A 24,806-nucleotide genomic window follows, 5' to 3' on the forward strand; every position below is an offset into this window, starting at 1 on the left:
GTCTCTCTTTTCTAGGAATCAACACCCATCTGGAAACAACTTCTATCAAGAACGGGTAGACTTTCACAAAAGTTATGTATATATATCTCAGTAGTTAAGATTGTTGTGGCATGCATCTGCCTCAAGGGAGAATGGAGTGCACCCTCAGGGGTGAAGTCAAACCGCTGTGTTAACCGTACTGAAGTGAACTCCCCAGGATGCAAGCCTGGGCAGTGTGTATGGAGGTCCTGGGCTGCCCAGAAAAGACCCCCCCCCCCTTTCAGTCTTGCTGATGTGGTTTAAAGGAAAGCAGAGCAATAGGCTTAGCACCAGCTCGGCTGCAGAAGTTTCCAGAAGGAGGCATACAAGATGCCATCCAACTGCCTGAGGGACTCCACTCTGGATTTGTGTAGGGTTTATTCCTTAGCCTTTTCTTCCCCCAAAGATAACCCGTAAGCAGAGGAGGTTAAGGATCAGAGTTTTCCTTCTCCTAAATAGGCCACCTTCCCAGTTTGCAAGCCCCATTTGTCACTCATTTCCCTCTACAGCACATGCAGAAACTACCTTCTTGACCACTGGTCCCACCATAGGGTCCATCCATCAGAGCCTGTCATTGCATGCAGGGGAGGTCCTTAACGCATCAAGGCTACCCTCACCTGGTTAAGCTGGTCAGTCAAAGCTGTTGCCAGGATGTGGCCACTGTTGCATGTTGACAATGTCTAGGAGTCACAGGTGAGAGCTGAGTGCAAGGAGGGGACCAAAGATAGACAAATTACCCCAGAAGGAGCACAACATGTCCCCCACCAGAGGTACTACTCCACAGTGCTGGATTTACATATAAGCTAAACAAGCTATAGCTTAGGGCCCCAGTCCCTTGGGGGCCCCCAAAAACTTTAAAGGAAAAAAACACACCCTGGATATACATTTCCAAAATATAAGATAAAAACAAATAAAATAAAACCTACATACAGCAACAGTGTTTTGTGTTGTGTAGGCTCCTATGATGATGTAAATAATGGGCCCCGCCTGCTAGCCTGCCCCCTAAAATATCACTGGTTTGCTCATTTCTATATATAGGGTGCCTACATTCTGCATGGACTGGTTGCATGGTGACATGTGCAAATGGCTTTAGATACCTATTAGGTCCATAATTTACCATATACAGTGGTACCTCGGGTTACAGACACTTCAGGTTACAGACGCTTCAGGTTACAGACTCCGCTAACCCAGAAATAGTACCTCGGGTTAAGAACTTTGCTTCAGGATGAGAACAGAAATCGTGTAGCAGTGGCGTGGCAACAGCAGCAGCAGGAGGCCCCATTAGCTAAAGTGGTGCTTCAGGTTAAGAACAGTTTCAGGTTAAGAACGGACCTCCAGAACAAATTAAGTTCTTAACTTGAGGTACCACTATAGCGTATATTCAACACAAAAAACAGTGACAATTTGTTGATGACAAAGAACAGGTTGACATATAAAGGGCCCCATTACCTTCAGTAGCTTAGGGCCTCATCAAACCTAAATTCGGCCCTGCTACCTCTCCTCTAATAACCCATACATACTATAGTGTGTGCTTTATGACACAACTCTACAGGGGTTTTAAAATGAACCAAAGATTAAACCAGAGGCTTTTCTCCTGGGCATGGTGGGCCAATTGGTGCCAAGGAAGGACAGAACTTTTTTTATGTATGCTACCACAGCAGCAAGAATTCTTCTGGCAAAGTATTGGAAGATGCAGCAGCTACCCACTCTGGAAGAATGGCAAGCGAAGGCGATTGACTACATGGGAATGGCAGAGATGACCGGCAGAATCCGTGACCAGGGGAGTGAGACAGTGGAAGAAGATTGGAAGAAATTTAAAATATACCTTAAAAATTGTTGTAACATTGAGGAGTGCTGAGATGTTATGGTGTTAAGAAGCAGAGAATTGCAGCTGTAAATCATGAATTTAAGGGAATTATAAAGAAGATGAGTTAATTAATTAAATGGAGGGTTGCTGTTAAAAGGAAAAATAAGGATGCAGAAAAAGGGAGGTATGGGGAAGTCCGGGAAATAAGGTGAAGGAAAATGAGTTTATGAAATTATACATGTTTATTTGTTTGTATGTTTTATTTTGTTTTACTGTTTGTTGTTATTACATGTTTGGAAAATTAATAAAAATTATTTTAAAAAAATAAATAAAATGAACCAAAGATTGAAAAGCAAAACGAATAAAGGAGAGGCATGACATCGAATACTTAAGCAACTTAAGCTACAATATACATAAAGACAGAATTTTCTTATAAGGGCAACAGCTATTTTGTCAGATGCATTTTAAACATGACCTTCTGTGCTTTTACTAGACTGTTTCAGAAAAGTGACATTTTCATGCTTACTGATATAGATCTAATTTATTGGCAGATGGGCAGGATTATAAGAGGTGACCTGCACCGCTTACTGATTTGCCCTTCTTACTATCTAAGTTATATTAGCTGGATGGTTACAACAGTGCCATTGATTTATGCAATGCAGGGTGCCAGCACATTATTCACATAAACGCATTGCTTGTCACTGGACATTCAGACACACTGAACATAAAAGCCACCCAACAAGTTTGCTCAATACCTCTTGCTGTTCTTCCAATGAGGAACTTGATTTCACCAGCTCTTTCTCTTGTCAATGCCAATGAACAGGGCCATCTTATCCATAGGTGCTACAGGTGCGGGGCACCCGGGCGCCGGGCTGTCAGGGGCGCCAGGCCGAGAGTCCGGTGCCTGAGAGTTGAGTCCAAGGAAGAGCCCGTCTGTCAGTCAGAGCGCCACGGCGGGCTCTTCTGCTGCTGCCGTGATTTCAGGGGCGACTGAGCCAGTGAGGTGCTGAGGCGGCTGGCCGGTTCCGCCCTCCTGTGTGCCTGGGACTGGGCATCCTGGGGGGGGGGCGCCAGGTGGATCTTTGCACCCCGGCGCTGCATATGCTTAAGACAGCCCTGCCAATGAAGAAGAGTTTGGATTTGGATTTGATATCCCGCTTTATCACTACCCTAAGGAGTCTCATAGAGGCTAACAATCTCCTTTCCCTTCCTCGCCCACAACAAACACTCTGTGAGGTGAGTGAGGCTCAGAGACTTCAGAGAAGTATGACTAGCCCAAGGTCACCCAGCAGCTGCATGTGGAGAGCGGAGATGCGAACCCAGTTCACCAGATTACGAGTCTACTGCTCTTAACCACTACATCACACTGGCTCTCAATGAGTACTTTAAATCTGGTAGAAAGGGCAACATTGTGGTTTTATTCCTTTGCACCAGTGGAAATTGAAGGCTCAGGGTGGGGGTAGCTCTCAGTGTGAACTAGTTCAAACCAAATGCAAGTATTGCTTTTCAAACCCTTTTTGTATCTTCCCAATATTTAGCTGTAATTCTTGCATCGCAGGGGGTTGGACTAGATGGTGCTTGATATCCCTTCTAACTCTACACTTCTCTGAGTCGTTGAATTTTGAAGGATCTGTAGGGTTGGTCAAAGACATTTTGTTGACTTGAGGTGAAGTTTAATCTTACTTCAATACTGGAAGCATCTTCCACATGTATAGGCCCCAATGCTCCTAGGGGCCAAGGCAGTTTCAGCTCCCCTTTGTATTTTTTTGAGGGTGCTGGGCCCCTCTATGATCAGAGGATGTTCAGCTCCACCCCTTGGCTCCTCATAATGTTGCACATGCAATATCACAACATCACGTTAGAGCCCCTCAATCAACTAGATGGATATCAGGTTAGTGTTCGGGGCTCAGGAGAGCATGGTACACACACCTCTCCTCTGATTCCTTGCTACTGTTCCTTCCCCTCCCCAAACATCTGGCTAATGGTAGAGTCTGCCTGGTCTCTTTGCCACCTACACTTGCAGTAACTTTTTTGTACGGGCCACAGTTCCCAAGATTATACTGGATGGATTCACTTCCACAATTCTGACCGAAAATGAATGAATTTGGCCAAGAACAGATCCAAGCATGTGTTTGTTCTGTACTTATAGAAGCAGTTTTGCCATACACAAATTGTTCTACAATTGTACTGATGCTCAGTGGATTACTGCAATCCTAGAAGGCAAAGCAATTTCAGTGCACTGAACTGGCAAAAATATGAGTGTTTTTCCATATTGGGGGGAAAGCAATGTTCAAATTGTTCACTCAAACACCTGGATCTTTTCCCTACACCTTTTTTAAAAAAAATGAAAATGCCCTATTAAAAAAACTCATTTCCTTGAGTTTTAGGGCTCGGCTTAAAAGTTTCTATAAAATGCAATATTTCAAAACAAGCTAAAACATTTCCCACCTTTCACCACACTGCGCTTGTGAGGATGAATCATGTCTGTGTGCTATTTTCATGCATGCCCCTCCTCTGTATTGCTTTAGCAATGTTCTCCAGCCTGTGTCTTGGACTGTGTGCAGATGTGACATTTTCCTTGTGATATGAATGTGTCACCATTGCCTGCAGCAGTTCCTATTTACATTTTTTTTAAAATCATCTTGCTGTGGTGTTTCTAGCATGTTTCAAGCACTGCCTGCAGTATTCTGGTTCATTCTTCCGGAAGAAAGAGGAAGTTTGCAGGTGTCTCTTGGTTAGTGCCTGTGACATCACTGCAGCTGAGAATAAGGAACATTGAAGGAGCAGTTTTGCAACTGTTTTAAATAATAAAATAAAACCCTGATTCTTTTTTTAAAAGTAAGATGAATAAATAATACATATGCATTATAAAAGCACCGGGCCTCCTTAAAAAATGGTACTAGTGCAAATCTACCCATTCCTCAGAATGCCCTGAAATTTTTTCATTTAATTTCCTAAAAACTACAGTATATTAACTAAGCAGACTATGTTTCTCTTCTCTGAGACTAGAGCAGTTGTGGGGCTTGCTATAAGGAAGGAAGGAAGGAAGGAAGGAAGGAAGGAAGGAAGGAAGGAACTGGAAAATGAACAAATGAACAAACTTTACAGCAAGAATCTCCTGTATTATGTTTGCCTAATTACCCAGGTAGGGGTTATTAGTAACTAGGTATAAATTATTCTTATTCATCTGTATGACTCTGGTTTCCTTTGGAAAGCAGGCATAGACTGGAACTGTACTGTTTTCTGATAAATCTTTTTAAGTTGCCTGCCAAGGTTGTTCTTACTTATTTATAAGCTACAGCACACAATAGACCCAGAATTTCAGACTCTAGACCTGAGAAGAGCCAGTGTAGTTGTTAAACAAGGACCTGGGAATGTGGGGTTCAAATTTGCACTTGGTCATAAAGCTCACTGGATGACCTTGAGGCAGTCACTGCCTTTCAGCCTACCCTACCTCACAGGGTTGCTGTGGGAATTAAACCAGGAGGGAAGAGAACCATGAGCGCCACCTTGAACTTCTTGAAGAAAAAGATGGGCTATAAATGCAATAAGTAAGAATTAGAATTCCCACCCATTCAGGCCTTCTTCAAATAGCAATTATGTTTTAATAATAATAATAATAATAATAATAATAATAATAATAATAATAAACTTTTATTTATATCCCACCCTCCCCAGCCAAAGCCAGGCTCAGAGTGGCTAACAACAGTAAAAATAGCACAACTTGCATAAAATCACAGTCAATTAATTAAAATACATTCTAAAATCAATTCAGAATCAAATGAATGGCAATCATTGGGCTAGAGTTCTATGAGGATTACCGAAGGAGGGAGTCAGACTGTGCCTTGGCCACAGGCCTGGTGGAACAGCTCTGTCTTGAATGCTCCGCAGAAAGATGTCAAGTTCCGCAGGGCCCTAGTCTCTTGAGACAGAGTGTTCCACCAGATCGGGGCCATGGCCGAAAATGTCCTGGCTCTGGTCGAGGCCAGCCTAACCTCCCTGTGGCCCGGGATCTCCAAGATGTTTTTATTTAAAGACAGTAAGGTCCTCCGTGGGACATACAAGGAGAGGCGGTCCCGTAGGTACAAGGGTGCTAGGCCGTATAGGGCTTTAAAGGTTAGAATTAGAAATTGCTGCCTCTGTTGAGGTGCTGCTTGACCTCTCACTTCCTTGAATGAAGCAAAAGGGAGGAGGCTGATACTGGGTGGTAAATCACATACATTTTCATATGAAACTCTCAGGCTCAGCCCCTGACTTCCTTGGGAAGGGCTGGGCTGCCTGAAACCCTGGAGAGACAGTGCCAAGTCAGCGTAGACAAAACTGAGCAAGACGGACCAGTGGTCTAAGGCAGCTCCCAATGGTCCATTCCACCCTACTTGAAACCAGTTAGGACTACATGTTACTTCTTGACATGAGAGGACCTCTGGATGCCTCTTCATTAACCACATTTCATTGTGTGGTTCTTCATCATTGTATTAAGTGTTTCTGTTTCAGTGCTGCATGTGCCAGTGGTAGATACTGCAGATGTGTTGAGATGGATATGCTGATCTTCCAGCCAGTGGGGGAGCATTCCTTGCTGGTGCCCAGGGCAGGTGTGTGCATGTGGCACACCATGGGGGCAGAGTGCCATGGAGCCATGGCAGGTGTGCCACCAGAGAAACCCCTGTCCAGTGGAGCTGAGTGGGGCTGCACCTGGGCCCTCCAATGCAGTCTGTGCCACCCTGCTTTGAGGGATGGACTTCTAGCACGCTGCGAGATCAGCGCCGCTTTGGGAAACTTGCAAAAGTGGCACAGGGTTGGCAGGGCACATGCCTGTTGTGTCCTTCTCGAGCCGCCCTCCAGGTGGAGAGAAGGATGCCACAAAGGAATGTGCCCCCCAAAAAACCCTGTGCTGTGGGTGACATCCCCCCTTCCACACTATGCCTCTGTGTACATGGAAAAACCACATGGAGGCAGTTCTAGCTTGCAACACCTGTGCACCTGTGTGATAATGAAATCCCTAAGCTGACACATATTCTTCCAAGCTGAATTCTCAGCTCTAACTTAATAGCTAATTAGTCGAGTTGCTGGATCTGCCCAGTTGAGGGAATCTCCATAACAAGTTGAACTAGTGCACGTGCAGTAACACTGACCCACCCCGAATGTGTGTCAGTGAAATGGCCCAGCAGCGCAGAGGCAAATTTCAATAACCCATTGCTACTCCCTCTTGATTATCCCCTTGTGACTCAGTTTTTGGTTTCAGTATTTTCATGCATCTTTCCATTTCACCCTTCTCTTCAGTACTGAGAAAATGGGGATGGAGGAAAGAGAGTTTCTCAACCTCCTCCTCACAGATTATCAACACCGTGACTCAGCTAAAGAGTGCCTGTTCCAAGGCAGTGAGGGTGGAAGACTTGGGCAATTGTGGCAACTGCAACAAAATGCTTTCATTAGCCTCACCCACTAAGAGAATTCCAAGAAAACGCTGATGAGCTAGCCAGCTAATCAAGCACTCCATTAATATATGACAAACTTTAAGGGACTTGAGCCAGTGGTGTAGTGTGGGTTGCCAGAGCCCAGGGCAAGGCAAGTATTGTTTTTTTTTTTTTCTTTTTTTTTTTTTCCTTTTTCTTTTTATTCCGTAAATACAACATGCACACAATTCATCAACAGAACACAAACATGTAAAGAAAATACAAAAATTCTCAATCGCAACAAACAAAAAAAACACACAAACTTCTTATTTCCGTAATTTTTTCATAACATATTTCTTTCTTTTGGGACTTCCTTCAGCCTGACCGCGAATCATACGGAGTCAATAGGTAAGGTCACACGTTTCATCCTTTATATTGTCATTATATCCATTATTGATCTCTATTTTCCTTATACAATAACCTTAGTCTATCACAATACTCTAAACCCCCTTAGCGTTATTTGCCCATCACTGATGTTTTCCAGATAATTTACATATTTTTCCCAATCCCTGATAAACACTTGGTCTTTTATATATCTGATCTTTCCCGTTAATTTATCTAACTCTGCATATTCTGTTAGTTTGCATCTCCACTCCTCTACTGTTGGGGTTTCCTCCTGTTTCCATTTTTGGGCTATTAAATTCCTTGCTGCCGTAGTCGCATAGTATATCATTTTGCAATCCTCCTTCCTTATCTCTCGTTGTAATAATCCTAATAGGAAAGTTTCTGGTTTTTTCCTAAACGTGTACTTTAATATTTTTTTCAGTTCTGTGTATATCTTTTCCCAGAACTGTTTTACCTTTCCGCACTCCCACCACATGTGGTAGAACGTGCCCTCTGCATCTTTACATCTCCAACACTTTTTGCTAACCTTATACATTTTTGAGAGTTTTACAGGTGTCAGATGCCACCTATAAAACATTTTCATAACATTTTCTTTTATCGTCGTACACGCTGTGAAATTCAATCCCTCTTTCCATAGTCTTTCCCAGTCCTCGTATTGTATACTGTGGCCTACGTCTTTTGCCCAGCAGATCATCACTGATTTCACCTCCTCATTTCCCAAATTCCAGTCTAACAGCATCCTATATGCTTTAGATATATTTTTCACCTTACTGTTTATTATTTCCGTCTGGAATTTTGAGTCATTGTCTGCGTACCCTCTTTCTTTGATATCTCTGCTAAACATCTGGTTAATCTGTTGGTGACTAAACCAATCGTATACATATTCTCTAATCGTCTCGTAGGGTTTAATTCTCCATTTCCCATCCACTTTAGTTACTAGTTAGGGCAAGGCAAGTATTGTGCCCCCTAACCCTTGGGCAGGTAGGGATAGAGGAGCGAGACTATCTAGGTGCCCATTGTTACGTGGCAACGTTTATTTGCCCCGTCATGTTGAAAAACTATATAGAATGTTCAAACATTTCCATCATGAATGGGAAGAAATGCGGAAGGGGAAGTGATGTAGTATGGAAAGTGAAAACAGACTGCAGGTTTCTTAAGCGGGGAGGTGGGGGGGCAGAATGACTAGGAACACGAGGTTTTATTTAATAGCAACATACTATTTTTAGTTTTAGCTTAGGGTTCCATGTAATGATGATGTCTGGACATAGAAATCAGGGAAGTAGAGAAGGAAAAGCTAGGGGCTTGGGAAACATAAGCCAAAAGTATTTTATTTTTTTAATGTAGTTTGGAGTTGGGGTGGGGGACTTGAGAGAAGCAAACATTTTAACTGAGGATACAACAGAATGGCCCAATGGGATTTACACATGAGAGCAAGAGGTGGGGGAAATCTAATATAGAAAGCAACTCACTGTCCCCAAATGATACTAAGGAAGTAGGATGATATAGGATCTGTTCTTAAGTGACAAACAGAACAAACAGAGGCGAGAGGGAATTGGCTAATGTGTAGCATACTTTACAGGCTGCTCATTTTCAACTCTTTTCAAGGCTCCACGTCCTTGGAGGAAAGGGCAGGGGTCAGAAACTGACTATATCCACTGTTCCCTCCCCTCCATCTCCCATCTGCCACTTCTCTACCTTATTAGCTGTCTTCTTCTTTCTCTAACCACTTTTCTCCCACCTTATCACAAACAGTGCTTCTGAGAAGTCTTCTCTGTCATACGCACAATATAATGAAAGATACTAGCCCAATTCAAGTGTTCTTTGAAAGCATTCTTCTTTCATTGACTTTATCTATAATTTGGGTTTTTTTAAATAATAATAATAATAATAATAATAATAATAATAATAATAATAATAATAATAATTTATTTCTACCCTGCCCATCTGGCTGGGTTTCCCCAGCCACTCTGGGTGGTTTCCAACAAAAGATTAAAAATACATTAAAACATCAGTCATTAAAAACTTCCCTAAACAGGGCTGCCTTCAGATGCCTTCTAAAAGTCAGATAGTTGTTAATTTCTTTGACATCTGATTGGAGGGTGTTCCACAGGGCTGGCGCCACTACCAAGAAGGCCCTCTGCCAGGTTCCCTGTAAATTCGCTTCTCGCAGGGAGGGAACCGCCAGAAGGCCCTCGGAGCTGGAACTCAGTGTCTGGGTTCTATGATGGTGGTGGAGACGCTCCTTCAGGTTACATAAATGTAACTTCTTATATATATATATATATATAGATAGATAGATAGATAGATAGATAGATATATGACAATTTTAGGGGGTTAGGCTGAATGGCTGGATCCCTTTCTAATTCTTGGAATAGACAGTCTAGTTTCCTGGTCAGGTGGTAGCCTGGGTGATGGGTCATTAAAACAACAAAGACAAGGGTTCTGTGCAAGATAGCAAGTAGTTGGGGGGCCCTCCCTCAACTCACATTGGTTAAAAGGATAAAGGCAGAGTTTAGAGAGGAGAGTTTTGGAGTAATGTGAGCAAGATGCAAAGCAGCAAGTTGGGGGAGGGGGTTGAGAGAAAGCGTGCATTGATTGATTTCTGTCTGAATCCAAGGCTGCAGCTATGGGGGAAACAATACTCTCTTGTGGTTTTGGTGCTGTGAACTCCTCCACCATAGGCTCAGGTTGTATATATGTGTAAAGAAACCACATATCATATGGTGCATGGCATGCATCAATATATATTTGTAGACTTTAAATGTTTTTTATTTATGCATTCAAAGTGTTAGTATGGTGTACTATGGAAAATATGTATCTGTTAAAAATAACAGTGTTACCCCAATAACGCATGACTAGATAACATGCATTAACGTTATGTCCTCTCAGATTTGCTGTGAAATTTGTCAGCTTCAATAAAGTCCAAATGCAATTTATCCTTTGGACGGTCTGCTGGAAATTTCTGTCACTTCAAATATTGAAAAGAAGCTATTTGATTTTTGTTTTTAAGATGCCCTAACCACCTCACCTGCCCGCTACAATGAAAACTGATTCTGTTAGTGTTTGATTGCTGATCATGCCTCCATTTAGCTGAACACTTTCTGCTTTAGCACATTAAAAGAAAAGAAAATAATTCATGTCCTAGTCACCCAGTCATGTGGTTCAGACATAAAGCCAGATGCTCACTATAGTTTAGTGTTAGGTGCCTACAGAACACAAGCATAAATGCAACAGTTTGAAAGGTCTCCTTGCATGAAACACAGTACTGTATGATTATGATCATAGTCTTTCTCTTTTTGGAAGTAGGTTATTCTATTTGAAATGTTGGGGTGCTTCTTTTTAAGCCTGATTTTCTGATGACTGATTTTCGTTTCTCAGATAGTTGAGCATATGACAAAAGAATTATACACAACCTGTTCATAACCAACCTATTTTTTGTTTTTGTTTTCGCAAGGTAATTATATTTGGAACCCATCCAAAAGTTGGTTTTCAGTAGAAACATATTAACTTTCAATGTCCCCATGCATAGGTTTGCATCTTTCATTGTCTCCTGACCTGTCTTTGTTTCTCAATAAATATGATATCCCTTCAAAAGCTGTGAGATTGGCAGAAGAGGCAGTGTGGCATGTTTCACAGGTACAGCTTTCCCCCTTTGCAATGCCTGATGAAATTCTACTTGTTATGCATCTGTTACACAGGAATAGCCAACAATGGCTACAGTGGTACCTCAGTTTTCGAACAGCTTAGTTCACGAACAACTTGGAACCCGAACACTGCAAAACCAGAAGTAGTTGTTCTGGTTTTTGAACTTTTTTTCGGAGGCCGAATGTGCTTCGTTTTGAGTCCTCCGTGTTTCCTGTTGCACTGCTAATTTGCACCCACCCCCCTGTCATTCAAGCCTTCCATTTCCGATTGCAATGTTCTGAGGTGATATTTGGAGCTTATATTTGGTGCGTTTGTTTTTGCTATTTATTTTGTGTTTTTTGTTTTGAGGCTTTCTCAGTTAATTTGTTTTTGTGACTTGTGTGGATCCCAGTTCAGCTACTGATTGATTGATTGATTGATTGATTGTATGACTGCGGAAATGGATAAAAGCCCCCCATCCAAACAATGACTATCATCAGTACAGGTAAGAAAAATTTTTAATTTTAATTTTCATCATCTACAATACTGTTTTATTTATTTTATAGTACAGTACATTGATTATTGCTTTCATTTTATGGCTCAATGGTCTCATTAGATAGTAAATTCATGTTAAATTGTTGTTTTAGGGGTTGTTTTTAAAAGTCTGGAACGGATTAATCCATTTTGCATTACTTTCTGTGGGAAAGCACGACTTGGTTTTGGAATGCTTTAGTTTTGGAATTCCAGAACAGATTAAGTTTGAGAAGCAAGGTACAGTACCACTGTACTTCTGTGTTAGAGGAACACCACTAAACCACTAAACAGATTGCAATTTACAAACCTATATAACCTACCCTTTTCTTCCACACCAATGGGCATGTTAAGTGAACAATCAGCATAAGACAGGGCTCATCCATAGCCCTTTTTGTGCTGCAATTTATTCCAAGTGTCCTGCAATTTCTAGGCATGGGTCCACGTGGTTTTTCTTTAGTCCTGCTGCTTTCCCTGGGAAAACCCGCTGTTTACTTCTGAATCGGAACAAATGTCAATTGGGTTTTCCGTGGATTGATGCTTGTTCCAATTCAACAGTAAACAGTGAGTTTTCCCGTAGCTAGAAATCACAAGGCAAACAGAAGTGGGCATGAGCCCATACTTTCCACACAGAAAAGGATGGAATGTGCTAGAAATCCACAGGCAACTCTTTAAAATGGAGAAGTTGGGGTCCATTTTGTGAAATGCATATACTGAGTCTGCAGAAGCAGCTATTAGGAAGTTGATTGCACAGAGAAAGAGACTTTTCTGAGCCAGCCACATTTGAGTAATCTCTCCGTAACAGGCTGTTATAATGCAAGTCACCACAGAGGAAACCAACTTACCTGAAGCAGGCTGCTAACTAACTGGATGTTGGCCAGCACCAGATGTTGAAACTGTGGCTACTGACCTTCATCTGAGCTGTGCAGTAACTCAGCATTTGCTGGGAAAACACTCCCTGAGCTGTTTTTGGCCAGAAAATGCTGTAAAGTTGAGAGGGTAAAACCTTTTAGTCACAAAGTAAGCAATATGGGGGAAATCCCTCTAAAACACCCAGATGGTCCCAGCAGCACTGCTGTTAAAAAGTCATTGAACTACATTGACCTTATTAAACTTGTATTAGAGTTGCAGATGAAATTTTTTGATTGCTTGAACATACAAAGCAAAGAACCCTCTCACTTGTGAAAGAATGTTCAAGTAGAGTTGACTGAAGGGGAAACATATTTTCTTCAACTCTTTAAAGATAGCAGCAAATTTGTTGTGCCGTAATCCACCGTGAAGCTTACATGTCCTTAAGCCCCACTGTTTTCAGCTGGGATGCATCGCCTTCCTAACTTTTGGCCTCCATTCTGATGCAGCAGATATCAATTGTCAAAACTAAGGCATGCTGAATGGAATGGAACTTGAGGCTGCAATTGTAAGCATGCTTACTAGAACAGGTCCCACTGAAAGCAGACATTTTGAGTAAATGTACCTATGCTTGCACTGCACATTTAGTATTCTATCTTGTTCCATTATATTGTTACACACAAGCCATGTCGGAGTGGCAAGAGACTTCAGGGGTCCCAGGCACTCACCCAGGGTTTGGTTTCCTTGGAATGAAAGTTACTAAAGACAGTGGTGTCTTTAACATATGTGATTTTATTTATGCATATATTTCTTTACACATATGTACACGCACATAAATATTGAACATAGGACTCACATAATTAACACTCCAACAGATTGTGCTTCCCCATTAAGTTTCCATGGGTGCTGCTGCTGTACAATATCTACAGTGGTACCTCGGGTTAAGTACTTAATTCATTCTGGAGGTCCGTTCTTAACCTGAAACTGTTCTTAACCTGAAGCACCACTTTAGCTAATGGGTCCTCCTGCTGCCTCCGTGCCACCGCTGCACGATTTCTGTTCTCATCCTGAAGCAAAGTTCAGGTACTATTTCTGGGTTAGCGGAGTCTGTAACCTGAAGCGTATGTAACCTGAAGTGTATGTAACCCGAGGTACCACTGTACTAGCCTTTGGACGTGTGTGTGTGTGTGTGTGTGTGTGTGTGTGTGTGTGTGTGTGTGTGAAAACCAGGCCTTGGAATCGTTTGGTATAGAGAATGTTTGCGTGCTTCATTTCAGACCTAATAAATATTCCTAGATATTGTAACTTCTTGTCACCTCTCAGTGACATGTTAAAACGTTTGAGTGACCATTCGTGCTGTCCTCTGTCCTTCAAAAATAATATAAAATAATAAAATTCCAGGGAAATTCCCTGGCTCTATTTCTGTATCAGACTGATCTGTGGAATAATTTTTCTGTTTTCCCCTCTCACCCTCTTTCAACACAGCAGCTTTGCAGAATTATTTGTACTGGCAGATGTAATGCTGTTTTAAAACATCCTCTAGCTAATTTTACTTTCCGTTTGCTAAGTTTCCCCCCTGCCTGCACCGACTTGCTTGGTACTGGTTGGAATTTGCACAGTTATATAACATCTTTGCCCCCAAAATGGCAAGAACGATCTGATGGTAATGGTGGTGGGAGAGCTGATGGAGAAGCAATTTCCACATCTGAAGCCTTGCCAGCTAGCTGTGGTCAGGATAGATGTGAGTGGTGTGTCCTTTTCTCTCCCCGCTTCATCTGCTTCCCCTCTTTTTTCTCCCCTCCCCACTGACTCTGAGCTGCCCACCCAGGGTGTGTGTGTGTGTGTGTGTGTGAAATTTTTTGAAACAGAAAGTCAAGATATGTGTGCCTTTACTCTTTTTATCTCTCTTAGATCTGTATGGGAAGTATGGAGATGATAGAAAAGGCAGAGACGGCGGTAAGAAGAAAGAGAATGCATGCAAGAGTGCTAAAAGGAGGAGAGAAGAAAGCAGGCGGAGAATGAGAAAAAGCAGGGAGGAGGAGGTATTCATTTGCAGAAAAGCAGGTGAAGTCAGTATTCAGTAAGGTATGAAGAGTTATGAGTTGCACCATGCTAACATTGGCATAAGCCTGTGCTTGGAAAAATGCCTCAAAGTGTGGGGAGGAATACAGTGGTACCTCGCAAGACGAATGCCTCGCAAGACAAAAAACCCGCAAGACGAAAAGGTTTTTTGTTTTTTGAGCTGCTTCCCAAGACGATTTTCCCTATGGGCTTGCTTCGCAAGACGGAAACGTCTTGCAAGTTTGTTTCCTTTTTCGTAACACCGTTAATACAGTTGCGACTTGACTTCGAGGAGCAACTCATAGCACGCGGTGTGGTAGCCTTTTTTGAGGCTTTTGAAGATTTGGTGATTTTTGAAGCTTTTCCGAAACTTTCCCGACACCGTGCTTCACAAGACGAAAAAAATCGCAAGACGACAAAACTCGCGGAACGAATTAATTTCGTCTTGCGAGGCACCACTGTACCTTAAGGACAACTTTAACTGTTTCATTTACTGGATCTTATATACCCTGAGTAAGTAAGTAAGTAAGTAAGTAAGTAGTAAGTCCCACTGTGTTCACTTGGGAGTTTACTCACCTAGTAAGTATGCTTAGGTTTTTAGCATCAGTGATTGAATCCGCACTCCTAATATTCACCTCATTAAATGGATCTTATTGTTTAAAGTGGCCATCACATGAACAACGGTGTCTTTAACACATATGGCTTTATTTACGCAAATGTATAAGGGACCCGGGTGGCACTGTGGGTTAAACCACAGAGCCTAGGACTTGCTGATCTGAAGGTCGGTGGTTCGAATCCCCATGACGGGGTGAGCTCCTGTTGCTCGGTCCCTGCTCCTGCCAACCTAGCAGTTCGAAAGCATGCCAGTGCAAGTAGATAAATAGGTACCGCTCCGGTGAGAAGGTAAACGGCGTTTCCGTGCGCTGCTCTGGTTCGCCAGAAGCGGCTTAGTCATGCTGGCCACATGACCCGGAAGCTGTCTGCGGACAAACGTCGGCTCCCTCGGCCAATAAAGCGAGATGAGAGCCGCAACCCCAGAGTCGGCCATGACTGGACCTAATGGTGAGGGGTCCCTTTACCTTTATAAGTGCATACGTACTGAGCACAGGACTCACAGAATTAGCCCTCCAGAAGATCATGCTTCCCCATTAAGCTTCCAGGATTGGGGCTGCTGTCCCCAAAGCCATAGCCTTGGACTCAGCACAGACCGCAGCTTACACCTCTCTGGGTCTTTCTAGCCTACAACTTCAGACACCCTGGGAAACGGCCAACTCCTGACAGAACTAAAACAAAAAGGCTAGTTCCTGGGCAATTGTTTTCCTACCTGCAAGACTATGTAGCTTCCAGCTGTGTGTGTGTGTGTGTTTGTGTTTGTGTGAAACAGGCCTACTTCCTCCTGAAAGAGCCTAACCAGCCAGCTGTTCCTATGGCAATGCATATGTACTTGAGCAGCTCTTTAGAAATAGAAATAAGTGCCTAACAGACTTGGCTAGGCCCATTACTGTAACAAAGAAACTGGTTTGACCACTTCAGCAGTTCCTTCCACTTGATGAATTCAGTGGGATTTACCCCTGAGAAAATGTTCCTTGGATTGCCTGAGCATTTTAGCTGGATGAGGGCCAACAGCTGGGGTCAATAGTTCAGTTTCTAACTGAATTTATTTATAAATTCTGGTGTCAATTATTACATATGTTGGGTGCACAAAACTATGCAGCTGAGACGTATGAAATCTGCAAGCTTTCTTTTTCTTTTAAGGTAAGCAGTACCTTTTTTTTGTAGCGTATTGCTATCAAAATGCTGGATCCTGGTTTCTAAGGGCTTATCCACACTTCCTCTTGCCCTGTTGCTTTCTCCCAGGGAAAACCGCTCTTTAGTGCTCAGTCGGCACAAGTGGCAATTCAGGTTTTCTCCAGATTGATGGTTGCTCTGATTTAGCATCAAAGAGCAGGTTTTCCCTGGGAAAGGAGTGGGTCAAATGGAAAACTGCTTGGACCCATGGTTTCTAGGCACGGGGCAAGCTGAAGTGTGGATGAGCACTAATTGTTTATATACTTTTTTTGGTGGAGCATAACATTATTTAGCAGGCATATTTATCACCATGGGTGTCTCATCGATTCTGAGCACCTGGAGGAGTCATGTACTGATCTGAGGATGAACCATAACAAAGTGCTTTTAAGATTAGGAGCAGAGATAATAAAGCAAAGTTCAAAACGTGCATGCAGTGAACTGCTCCTTACAACATTCCTGACTGGTAGATAAAAAAAACACAAAAACAGAAATAAGGTTAAATGTTTACTCCCATCCATTAGAGAAGGGCATTCACCTCGTCTTCTGTGCATGTATTGTTGTGGTTGTTATTTATTAAATTTGCATATCAACCTTCCTCTGTAGATCTCAGGGTAGTTTACAGCATAAAAATACAAGATAAAAACACAAAATACATAATAAGAACAAAAGCAAACCAGGCAGAAACAATATAGGGTGTTAGTCAGCCAGAAGCCTGGCTGAAGAGGTAAGCTTCCCTGGAGAGAGCATTCCTCGAACAGGGAGCCACTGCAGAAAAGGCCCAGACCTCTCATGGAGAAGAAGAAGAAGAGGAGTTTGGATTTGATATCTCGCTTTATCTCTACCCGAAGGAGTCTCAAAGCGGCTAACATCTCCTTTCCCTTCCTCCCCCACAACAAACACTCTGTGAGGTGAGTGGGGCTGAGAGACTTCAGAGAAGTGTGACTAGCCCAAGGTCACCCAGCAGCTGCATGTGGAGGAGCGGAGATGCGAACCCGGTTCCCCAGATTACAAGTCTATCGCTCTTAACCACTACACCACACTGGCTCTCCACACTGGAGGTGGCGCATGAAGATGATCACAGGGTCTGGGTAAGTTATGCACATCCAGGGCCCCCCCCCCAGCCAGAGTTCACAGAAGATCAGCTGAGTGCCATTGCCATTCTAAGAGAACAAGAGAGAAGTTCGTGGTGAGTTCTGAAACCTCTTTTTCCAGAAAATAGCACTGTGCACACCTCAATTCTCTTAACAGTGCTTACCTGGATTTGGTTTCCTTTGTAAAAGGTCACAGGAGCCATATTGGCATTTTGCAAAAGTGATGTTTATTTACAGCATTAAACACCCCCCCCCCCCCCACACACACACAGAGAAAAGCCCTGCTGCTCCAACATCAGACCTTCAGGGAAGCAGCTGGCACCAGGTTCTTGCAGAAAAGAACTGAGTTCTCTGTGTCTCTCTTGAGCCTCTCCCCGGATTGCAGGCATTTGAATCACAACATTCCTTAACAGGGAGGGAGGCACCTTACTGGAACATTCAAACCACCAGCCAATATTCAGTTTCATTGGCAGCCCTTGCTTGGCCAAACATTTGGCAAACAATGTCCCTTGAACAAATGATGTACCTGGGCCAGACCTGCATGGCTAATTTCAGGCTCAATAACTCTCAGAATCAAGAATTGGAAGGGATCCTGAGAGATCATCCAAGCAAGCAAAACAAAACAATGCTGCTTTTCCCTGACAGAAATGAAATGTCAGGTGTTTGTCACACATATTTCCATGTGCTGTGTTCTTCAATCCTGAGATCACTTTTATAAAAGATTGGACAAATCCGTAATCATGGAGGGCAGGTGTGATATTCCTAATCAGCAGAGGGAAGCCTTCAACCTGCAGGACAAATTAGGCCCACTAAGCCACACGAGTCTGGCTTTTGGGGAAGGGCTAGGCATGGCCACTTTCCCTCCCTTTGTGTCATATTGCCTCAGGTGTAGGACAGGTAAAGCCACAGCAGCAGAGGAAAAACTTGGAACATACAGACCTGGCTTATCATATGACACTTCAGGAGCCATGGATGGCCAAAGTGGGGAAGGAGTTAACACTGTCCTAACAAACCCATTCTCTTCCTTCCCAGCCTCCCTTTCTCTTTCCCCAGGCTCTGGAATGGGACTGGGCTGCAGAGGAACTAATCCTACTTTATGCAGATGGGGATGGATGTGCAAGAGACAGCTGAAGAGGGCTGGACAGAGAAGGGAAAACAACCCTCACATACCTACTACCTTCCCCAGCCCTTCCTAGATATATGTGCATGTGTTTGCAAGTGCAAAAACCAAACATATATTATACAGTGCCGGATTTATGAATAAGCTAAACAAGCTGTAGCTTAGGGTCCCACTCTCCCCCCCCTCATTTTCACTATTAATATACTTCTTCTTAATTGTATTTCAGTTCAACAATTACTTCGATAAAATACATATTTTGTTATGTGCAAATGGCTTTAGATACCTATTAGGTCCATGTTACCCTATAGCATATATTCAACACAAAAAACAGTGACAATTTGTTGTTGACAAAGGATAGCTGGATATATAAAGGGCCCCATTACCTTCTGTAGTTTAGGGCCTCATCAAACCTAAATCTGCCCCTGCATATATATCTATTCAGTTCCCATGCTTCCGATTAATAAAAGGTTATATATGTGTAGTTTGCATGCAAGCCTGCAGTTCTCATATGTAACCATATGACACCCATTTTAGGATCTGATGACACTGAGACCAGGGCATGTCCAGAAACAGAAAGTTTAAAGATTTATGAAGTCAAAGAATACCACCAATTAATAATTCAAGCAATTTACTGTAATAAAAGTGAATCAGCATATTTATTTAAATGATGTAAGGCAGAATCAGTTAACACAGATATTCATAACAAGTAGCTCAGTTGGTAGAGCATGAGACGCTTAATCTCAGAATTTTAAATTCAAACCCCACATTGGACAAAAGGCCCCTGCATTTCAGGGGGTTGGAGTGGATGACCCTAGGCGCCCTTTCCAACTCTAGAATTCCATGTTTCTTTGATTCTACGATAAGCGATACATGACCAAACAGGCTACGTTTCAAAGGAGTGAAGCTATCAGCATCCACGCAGAAAGGAGGATGCTGTGAAATTGCCCAGGGAAAGATGGGGGAAGCGACAGAGATGTTGACAGGAAGGAGAGGGGAGCCTGTGGCTGAATGAGTGAAGGTGTTCTCAGAAAGAAAATGGACATTGACTTGAAACACTTGCTTTAGGAAAAGAAAGGGAGATTGCTAGAACAGGAGAAAGAGAGTAGATCACCCCGAGAAAGGAGCTTGTGATTGAGCTTGAAAGAAGAATATAGGAGGAGAGGAAAGAGAGTGGGGGGGCTGACCTGTCAGTGAGAGTGCGTGCAATATTTGTTCATATTTCTGTGAGTTTTGCATTTGATGTAGTAGGTGGGTTCCTCTTCAGCGATAGAGGAGAAGGATGGAGGTCCTGAGAAGAGTTCTTGTATTGGAAAGAAAGTCTGTTTTCAGATTGAAAACATTCCTAGTTGTTATGGTGGAAAGCAACCGATTTTATGCGTGTTTAATGATTAAAATGAAAGCAAAGACTAAAAAAAAGTTGGTTTCCTGTCTTATCAAACTCAGGGTGTCTATATAACTGGGTTGAGAGGTGATAACCTATCTGAAGAGCTTGTCCCTTCCTGATCTAACAATAGGAAGCTAAACATTAACTGTGATCATACCTGTCTGTCATTTCTAAGTGGGAGACTTAATTTTCCAGTTTAACAAGCAACCCAAGAAGGGTCACAGCGGGCCACAAATTAACAGCTGCCAATCAACAATTATCCCCTGGGAGGCTTACAAGCACAACACCATTAAAAATACAATGCGTATATAATATTTAAAGTCAACAACCAACAGCAAAAGACAGAAAAGAAAAATCCACAGGAAAAAAGCCCTCACAAGAGACTTTGCTAGCATCCACCAGTGATACAAGCAAATTATGCCTATTTTCCATGTTTAGAAACATAGAATTGTAGAGTTGGAAGGGACCAAGAGGGTCATCTAGTCCAACCCCCTGCAATGGAGGAGTCTTTTGCTCAACGCGGGGCTCGAACCCACCTGAGATTAAGTCTCATGCTAGTAACTGAGCTGAGCTGAGCTGAGCTAGTAACTTGAAGGATCAGATACAATTTGTTTAAAGTTTGAGTCTTGCCAACGCTTAGATCAAAGTGGATATCCAACACATCTGATAACAAGGAGGGGGGGAGAGAAAAACATACCGGTACATTTATTAAAGCATAGCAAGCTTCAGTATTCCTCGCATCTGTCAGTAATTCCACATGAAATCAGTGGAAGTAGCCATATTGTAAACCTGGACTCCCTTTCTTCCCAAAGGTTAGAGGTGATATAGCATTGATATCTCATGATCATATTCAGAAGGAATGTGGATTGCAGCAGTCGAGAACCTCTGACCCTCCAGATATTTATGAACTACAACTCCTGTCAGCCCTAGCAAACATGGCCAATGCCAGGGGATGATGGCACTTGCAGTTCAGCAACACCTGAGCGCCAAAGGCTCCCCATATGTCATGCCTTGGGCTGTGTGCACATTACTGTTTACTCTGGCCCCATTGTGCTCCCACCACTGGCACCTGCAGCTGTATGCATATGGCGTTAGCCACAATCCATCTATACCCTGTGGCTTCTTGAGAAATACTCAGGTACTTTCCCTCAAAGGAGCTGTTGAGCCGAGGTGCATACATTTCAGGCAGCTGTTGCGCATGCGCAGATGACAACACGTGCACAAATGGCAAGAGGAAACAAATCAAGTATTGGGCAACCAGATGAAGATGCCCCCTCCATCTCTCTGGTATGTTGAACATGGTAAGAAAGCGACTTGAAACCAGCAGGGGCAGGGAAACTACCTCACTGTGTTTCAAGCATCAAATGTGCCCTCAGCCTCACTCCTGGTCCAAATCAGCCTGGTTGCCATGGCGTCCCTGACCAACTGCCACTCTTAACTGTCACCAAGCAGGCTGCCTGCGACATTCCAGAAGGGCTCCTTCTCCTGCAATAGTTAATTTCTTCTTTTTTTAACCCATTCTGCTTGCCATTTGTGGCAGCTTTATTTATTCATTTAAAAAGCTGGATTACGTTTTCCCCTGGCCCATTGATTCCATAGGAGCTGAATAAACAAATATATCTTAGGCATGCCTATACTCGCATACCCGTTTGCAACATGTTCACATGCGCTTCACCTGCTTAGGGATGTGGCAACATGGCAAGGGCTGTGAGTTTCATGAGGAAAGAAATATGGGGAGCTGAGTGGCAGTTCTAAACAAAAACAAAAACACCTTAGGAGATGCAACATTTAGCGTGGACGTTGGTGACACCTACAGGTTCCCTGTTCTTTATTTCTTTTATTCCTTGAAGAATCTGAAACTATTGGAAGGCAGTGTGTGTGTGTGTGAGAGAGAGAAAGAGGGACGTCCACCAGGAAGAAAGTGGTTCTGTTGTTCTTATTTGTGGCCTTTTGCTCCTCAGGCTGCGCCCTGCGCGCCTTTTCCTCACGCGCAGGTGAGCCGAACGAGGACAACCGTCGCCTTGGCCATGTGAGCGGGGGAAAACGCGCGCACACACAAAACTGGTCATTCCAGCAGAGCCACGCTCGCTCGCCATCTCTCCCCAAGAGGTCCCCACCTCCCGGGGAGTTTCATCCTCGGGTTTCTGCAGCTCCTCCCGGTTCCTTAAACCGGGACGGTCTCCTTGCCACACCGCCTCCTGTTCTCTTTCCATTTCTCTCCGCGCGCTCTCTGATCTTGGAGCAGCCGAGGCTGCTGCTGCTGCTGGGACCCGGCGGCCTCGAGTCTCCGGAGACGGTGGTGGGTGGGGAAGTCGGTGGCAGGTGCTTCAGGTCCTTCCTGGGCTGCGCGCCATGAACGAAGATGGCGTGGACAACCCGGCTTTCGAGCCTTCCAGCCCGGAGGGCGCCGAGCACAAGCGGGCGGCGCTCTCCCCAGGCCGCCTCGGCCATCCGGCGTTGAGCGCGTCCTGCAGTTTGGACCCGGAGGAGCACCTCTGCGGCATCGGCAGGTTCGCGCCCGCCGCGCTGCAGGTCTGCAACAACCCCAAGGGCTACTTGCTCTTCTACAGTCTCCTTTCCGTCTTCCAAGGTGAGGAGAAAAGAAGGCAGAGGGGTTTTCTCCCCCCCCCCTCCCAGGAAACGGAGATCCCCTCGCAAGGCTTCCAAGGCGTGCGTGGTCAAGTGCGCCCTTGTGGCGCATGGGTTACGGTGGTGTGGAGGAAGGCGGATGGAAAAGAAAGTGCAAGTAGAGGGCGGGGGGGGGGGAGGATTCAGATCAAATGCCTGGGATAGCTCAGTTGGTAGAGAAGGAAACTCTTTATCTCAGGTTTCAGCCCCATGGTCCCTTCCAACTGTACAATTGGATGGTTTGATGAAACCATAAGTTCCTCCTCCACCTGCACCCCGACCACCTCCCCAAACATAGGAGCCAACTCCTTGGGGGACCAAGACCCCTCGAATATTTATTGATGGGCATTGCCATTCAAATGGTATGTGTGCACCATGTCTTGTGATCTATGATGTGGGGTGGGGTTTACCTGCCCTCCATATTTAAGTTGGCAGCCCTGCCCCCAAATCATGGGTGTCCTTCAAGGTTGTGCGTTGAAGGGATCTCTCGTATTTCACTCTGGGCAAGATTTTGGCAATGGACGTGGTTGGACTAAAATTCACTAGATGACTTTTGGGGTCCCTTCCAACTCGATGGTTCTATAATTATATGCACATCACTGGTTCAAGGTTTGGGGGCACCACAAACTGAATCCGGCCACTGGTCCTTCTAGTAGGCTTAGTGTGACCTATACCAGGAGTGGCCAACCTAGATTTATAGAGTTGGAAGAGACGCTATGGATCATCTAACCCAAACCTCTTCAATGCAGGAATATGCAGCCATCCCATATTGGAATTGAACCTTCAACTTTGGCTTTATTGCCACCACACTCTAATCAACTGAACAACCCAGATGTTGCTGGGCTCTCAGCTCCTACCAACCCTGACATCACAGACCATTTATTTTATTATTTTTATTTATTTCATCACATTTATACCTCACCTTTTTTCTGCAAGGAGCCAGAGGTGGCAAATGGGGTTCTCCCTCCCATCTCATTTAATCCGCAAAACAGCATTGTGGGGTAGGTTAGGCGGAGAGGCAGCGATTGGCTCAAGTGAGGTACGTGGCTGAGTGAAGATTTCAACCCTGGTCTCGCAGCCCCTGGTCTGACACTTTAACCAATACTCCACTCTGGTTTTTGTCAGGGATGATGAGAGGTGTGGTCCAACCATATCTGGAGGGCAGTGGGTTAGCCCCCTGCCCCAGCCTACACTAACTCCAATGTTTCAGAGCGAGTTCTTTCTTTCCATATGTGGAGATTGAAACTGGGATCTTTTGTGTTCTCCCACTAAGCTAAGTTGGCTCCAATTTGTCCCTGCAGCAGCAGCAGCAATGTGAGTGAGCAACTCAGCCACTGCTCTTTATAGTCCTCTATTCAGAGGAAGCAGGCAGGTGAGGGGTGGCTGCAACTGCTCCTTGTGGCTGTGGCCGCTGCTTGCTCAATCCCCAGTGGTGGAGCTCTCTGTTACCCTCATCCTGGATAGCTCGGTTGGTTAGAGCAAGGTGCTGAAAATGCCAAGATGGCAAGTTTGATCCCCACATGGGATGGCTGTATATTCCTGCATTGCAGAGGGTTGGACTAGATGAACCTTGGAGTCCCTTCCAACCTCTACAATTCTATGATTCTGTGAAATGTATGGATGGACAACGTGTGTATTATCTTTATGTATTTGTTTCATTTCTGAATGAACTCCAATGAACTCACGGCACTGTACATCGTTCTCTCCCCTCACCATTTGTCCTCACAGCACCATTGCAAGGTAGTTTATGCCGAGAGATCGCGACTGGCGAAAAATTACCCCGTTCGGTTAATGGCTAAGGGGGAATTTGAACCTGGGTCTCCCAGGTCCTGGTTCAACACTCTAACCAGCAATCCATCCAGGCTATAACATCTGTGATCTGTAAAATAAAATGAGACTGCAGTCCTATTTAAAATAGGCTGCATGCCTATTTAAAACCAAGAAAATGGAAAAAGGCCTTTATCTGAGAATATACCTCTTCATATGAAATATACTAGGAATCTGTGGGACAAAGCTCTTAGTGAGAAGGCCATAACTTCTCCTTACCACCACCACCTACTTCCCTACCTGCCAGAGAACCAACTATCTCTTAATCCTTTACTGACAC

The 24,806-nt window shown here is 43.9% G+C and overlaps 1 protein-coding gene across 1 annotated transcript in view; it reads left to right on the forward strand.

The window, feature by feature from the left end:
* The first annotated feature begins 22,148 nt into the window (after nt 1–22,148).
* Nucleotides 22,149–24,806, forward strand: part of SLCO4C1 (solute carrier organic anion transporter family member 4C1) — a 38,046-nt gene continuing 35,388 nt past the window's right edge. The window contains exon 1 of the mRNA XM_028749298.2: nt 22,149–22,661. Coding sequence (XP_028605131.2) covers nt 22,424–22,661 — 238 coding nt within the window. The 5' untranslated portion in view covers nt 22,149–22,423. The remainder of the gene's footprint in view (nt 22,662–24,806) is intronic.

This window comes from Podarcis muralis, chromosome 11, assembly GCF_964188315.1.
Source record: "Podarcis muralis chromosome 11, rPodMur119.hap1.1, whole genome shotgun sequence".
NCBI classification, from domain to species: domain Eukaryota; kingdom Metazoa; phylum Chordata; class Lepidosauria; order Squamata; family Lacertidae; genus Podarcis; species Podarcis muralis.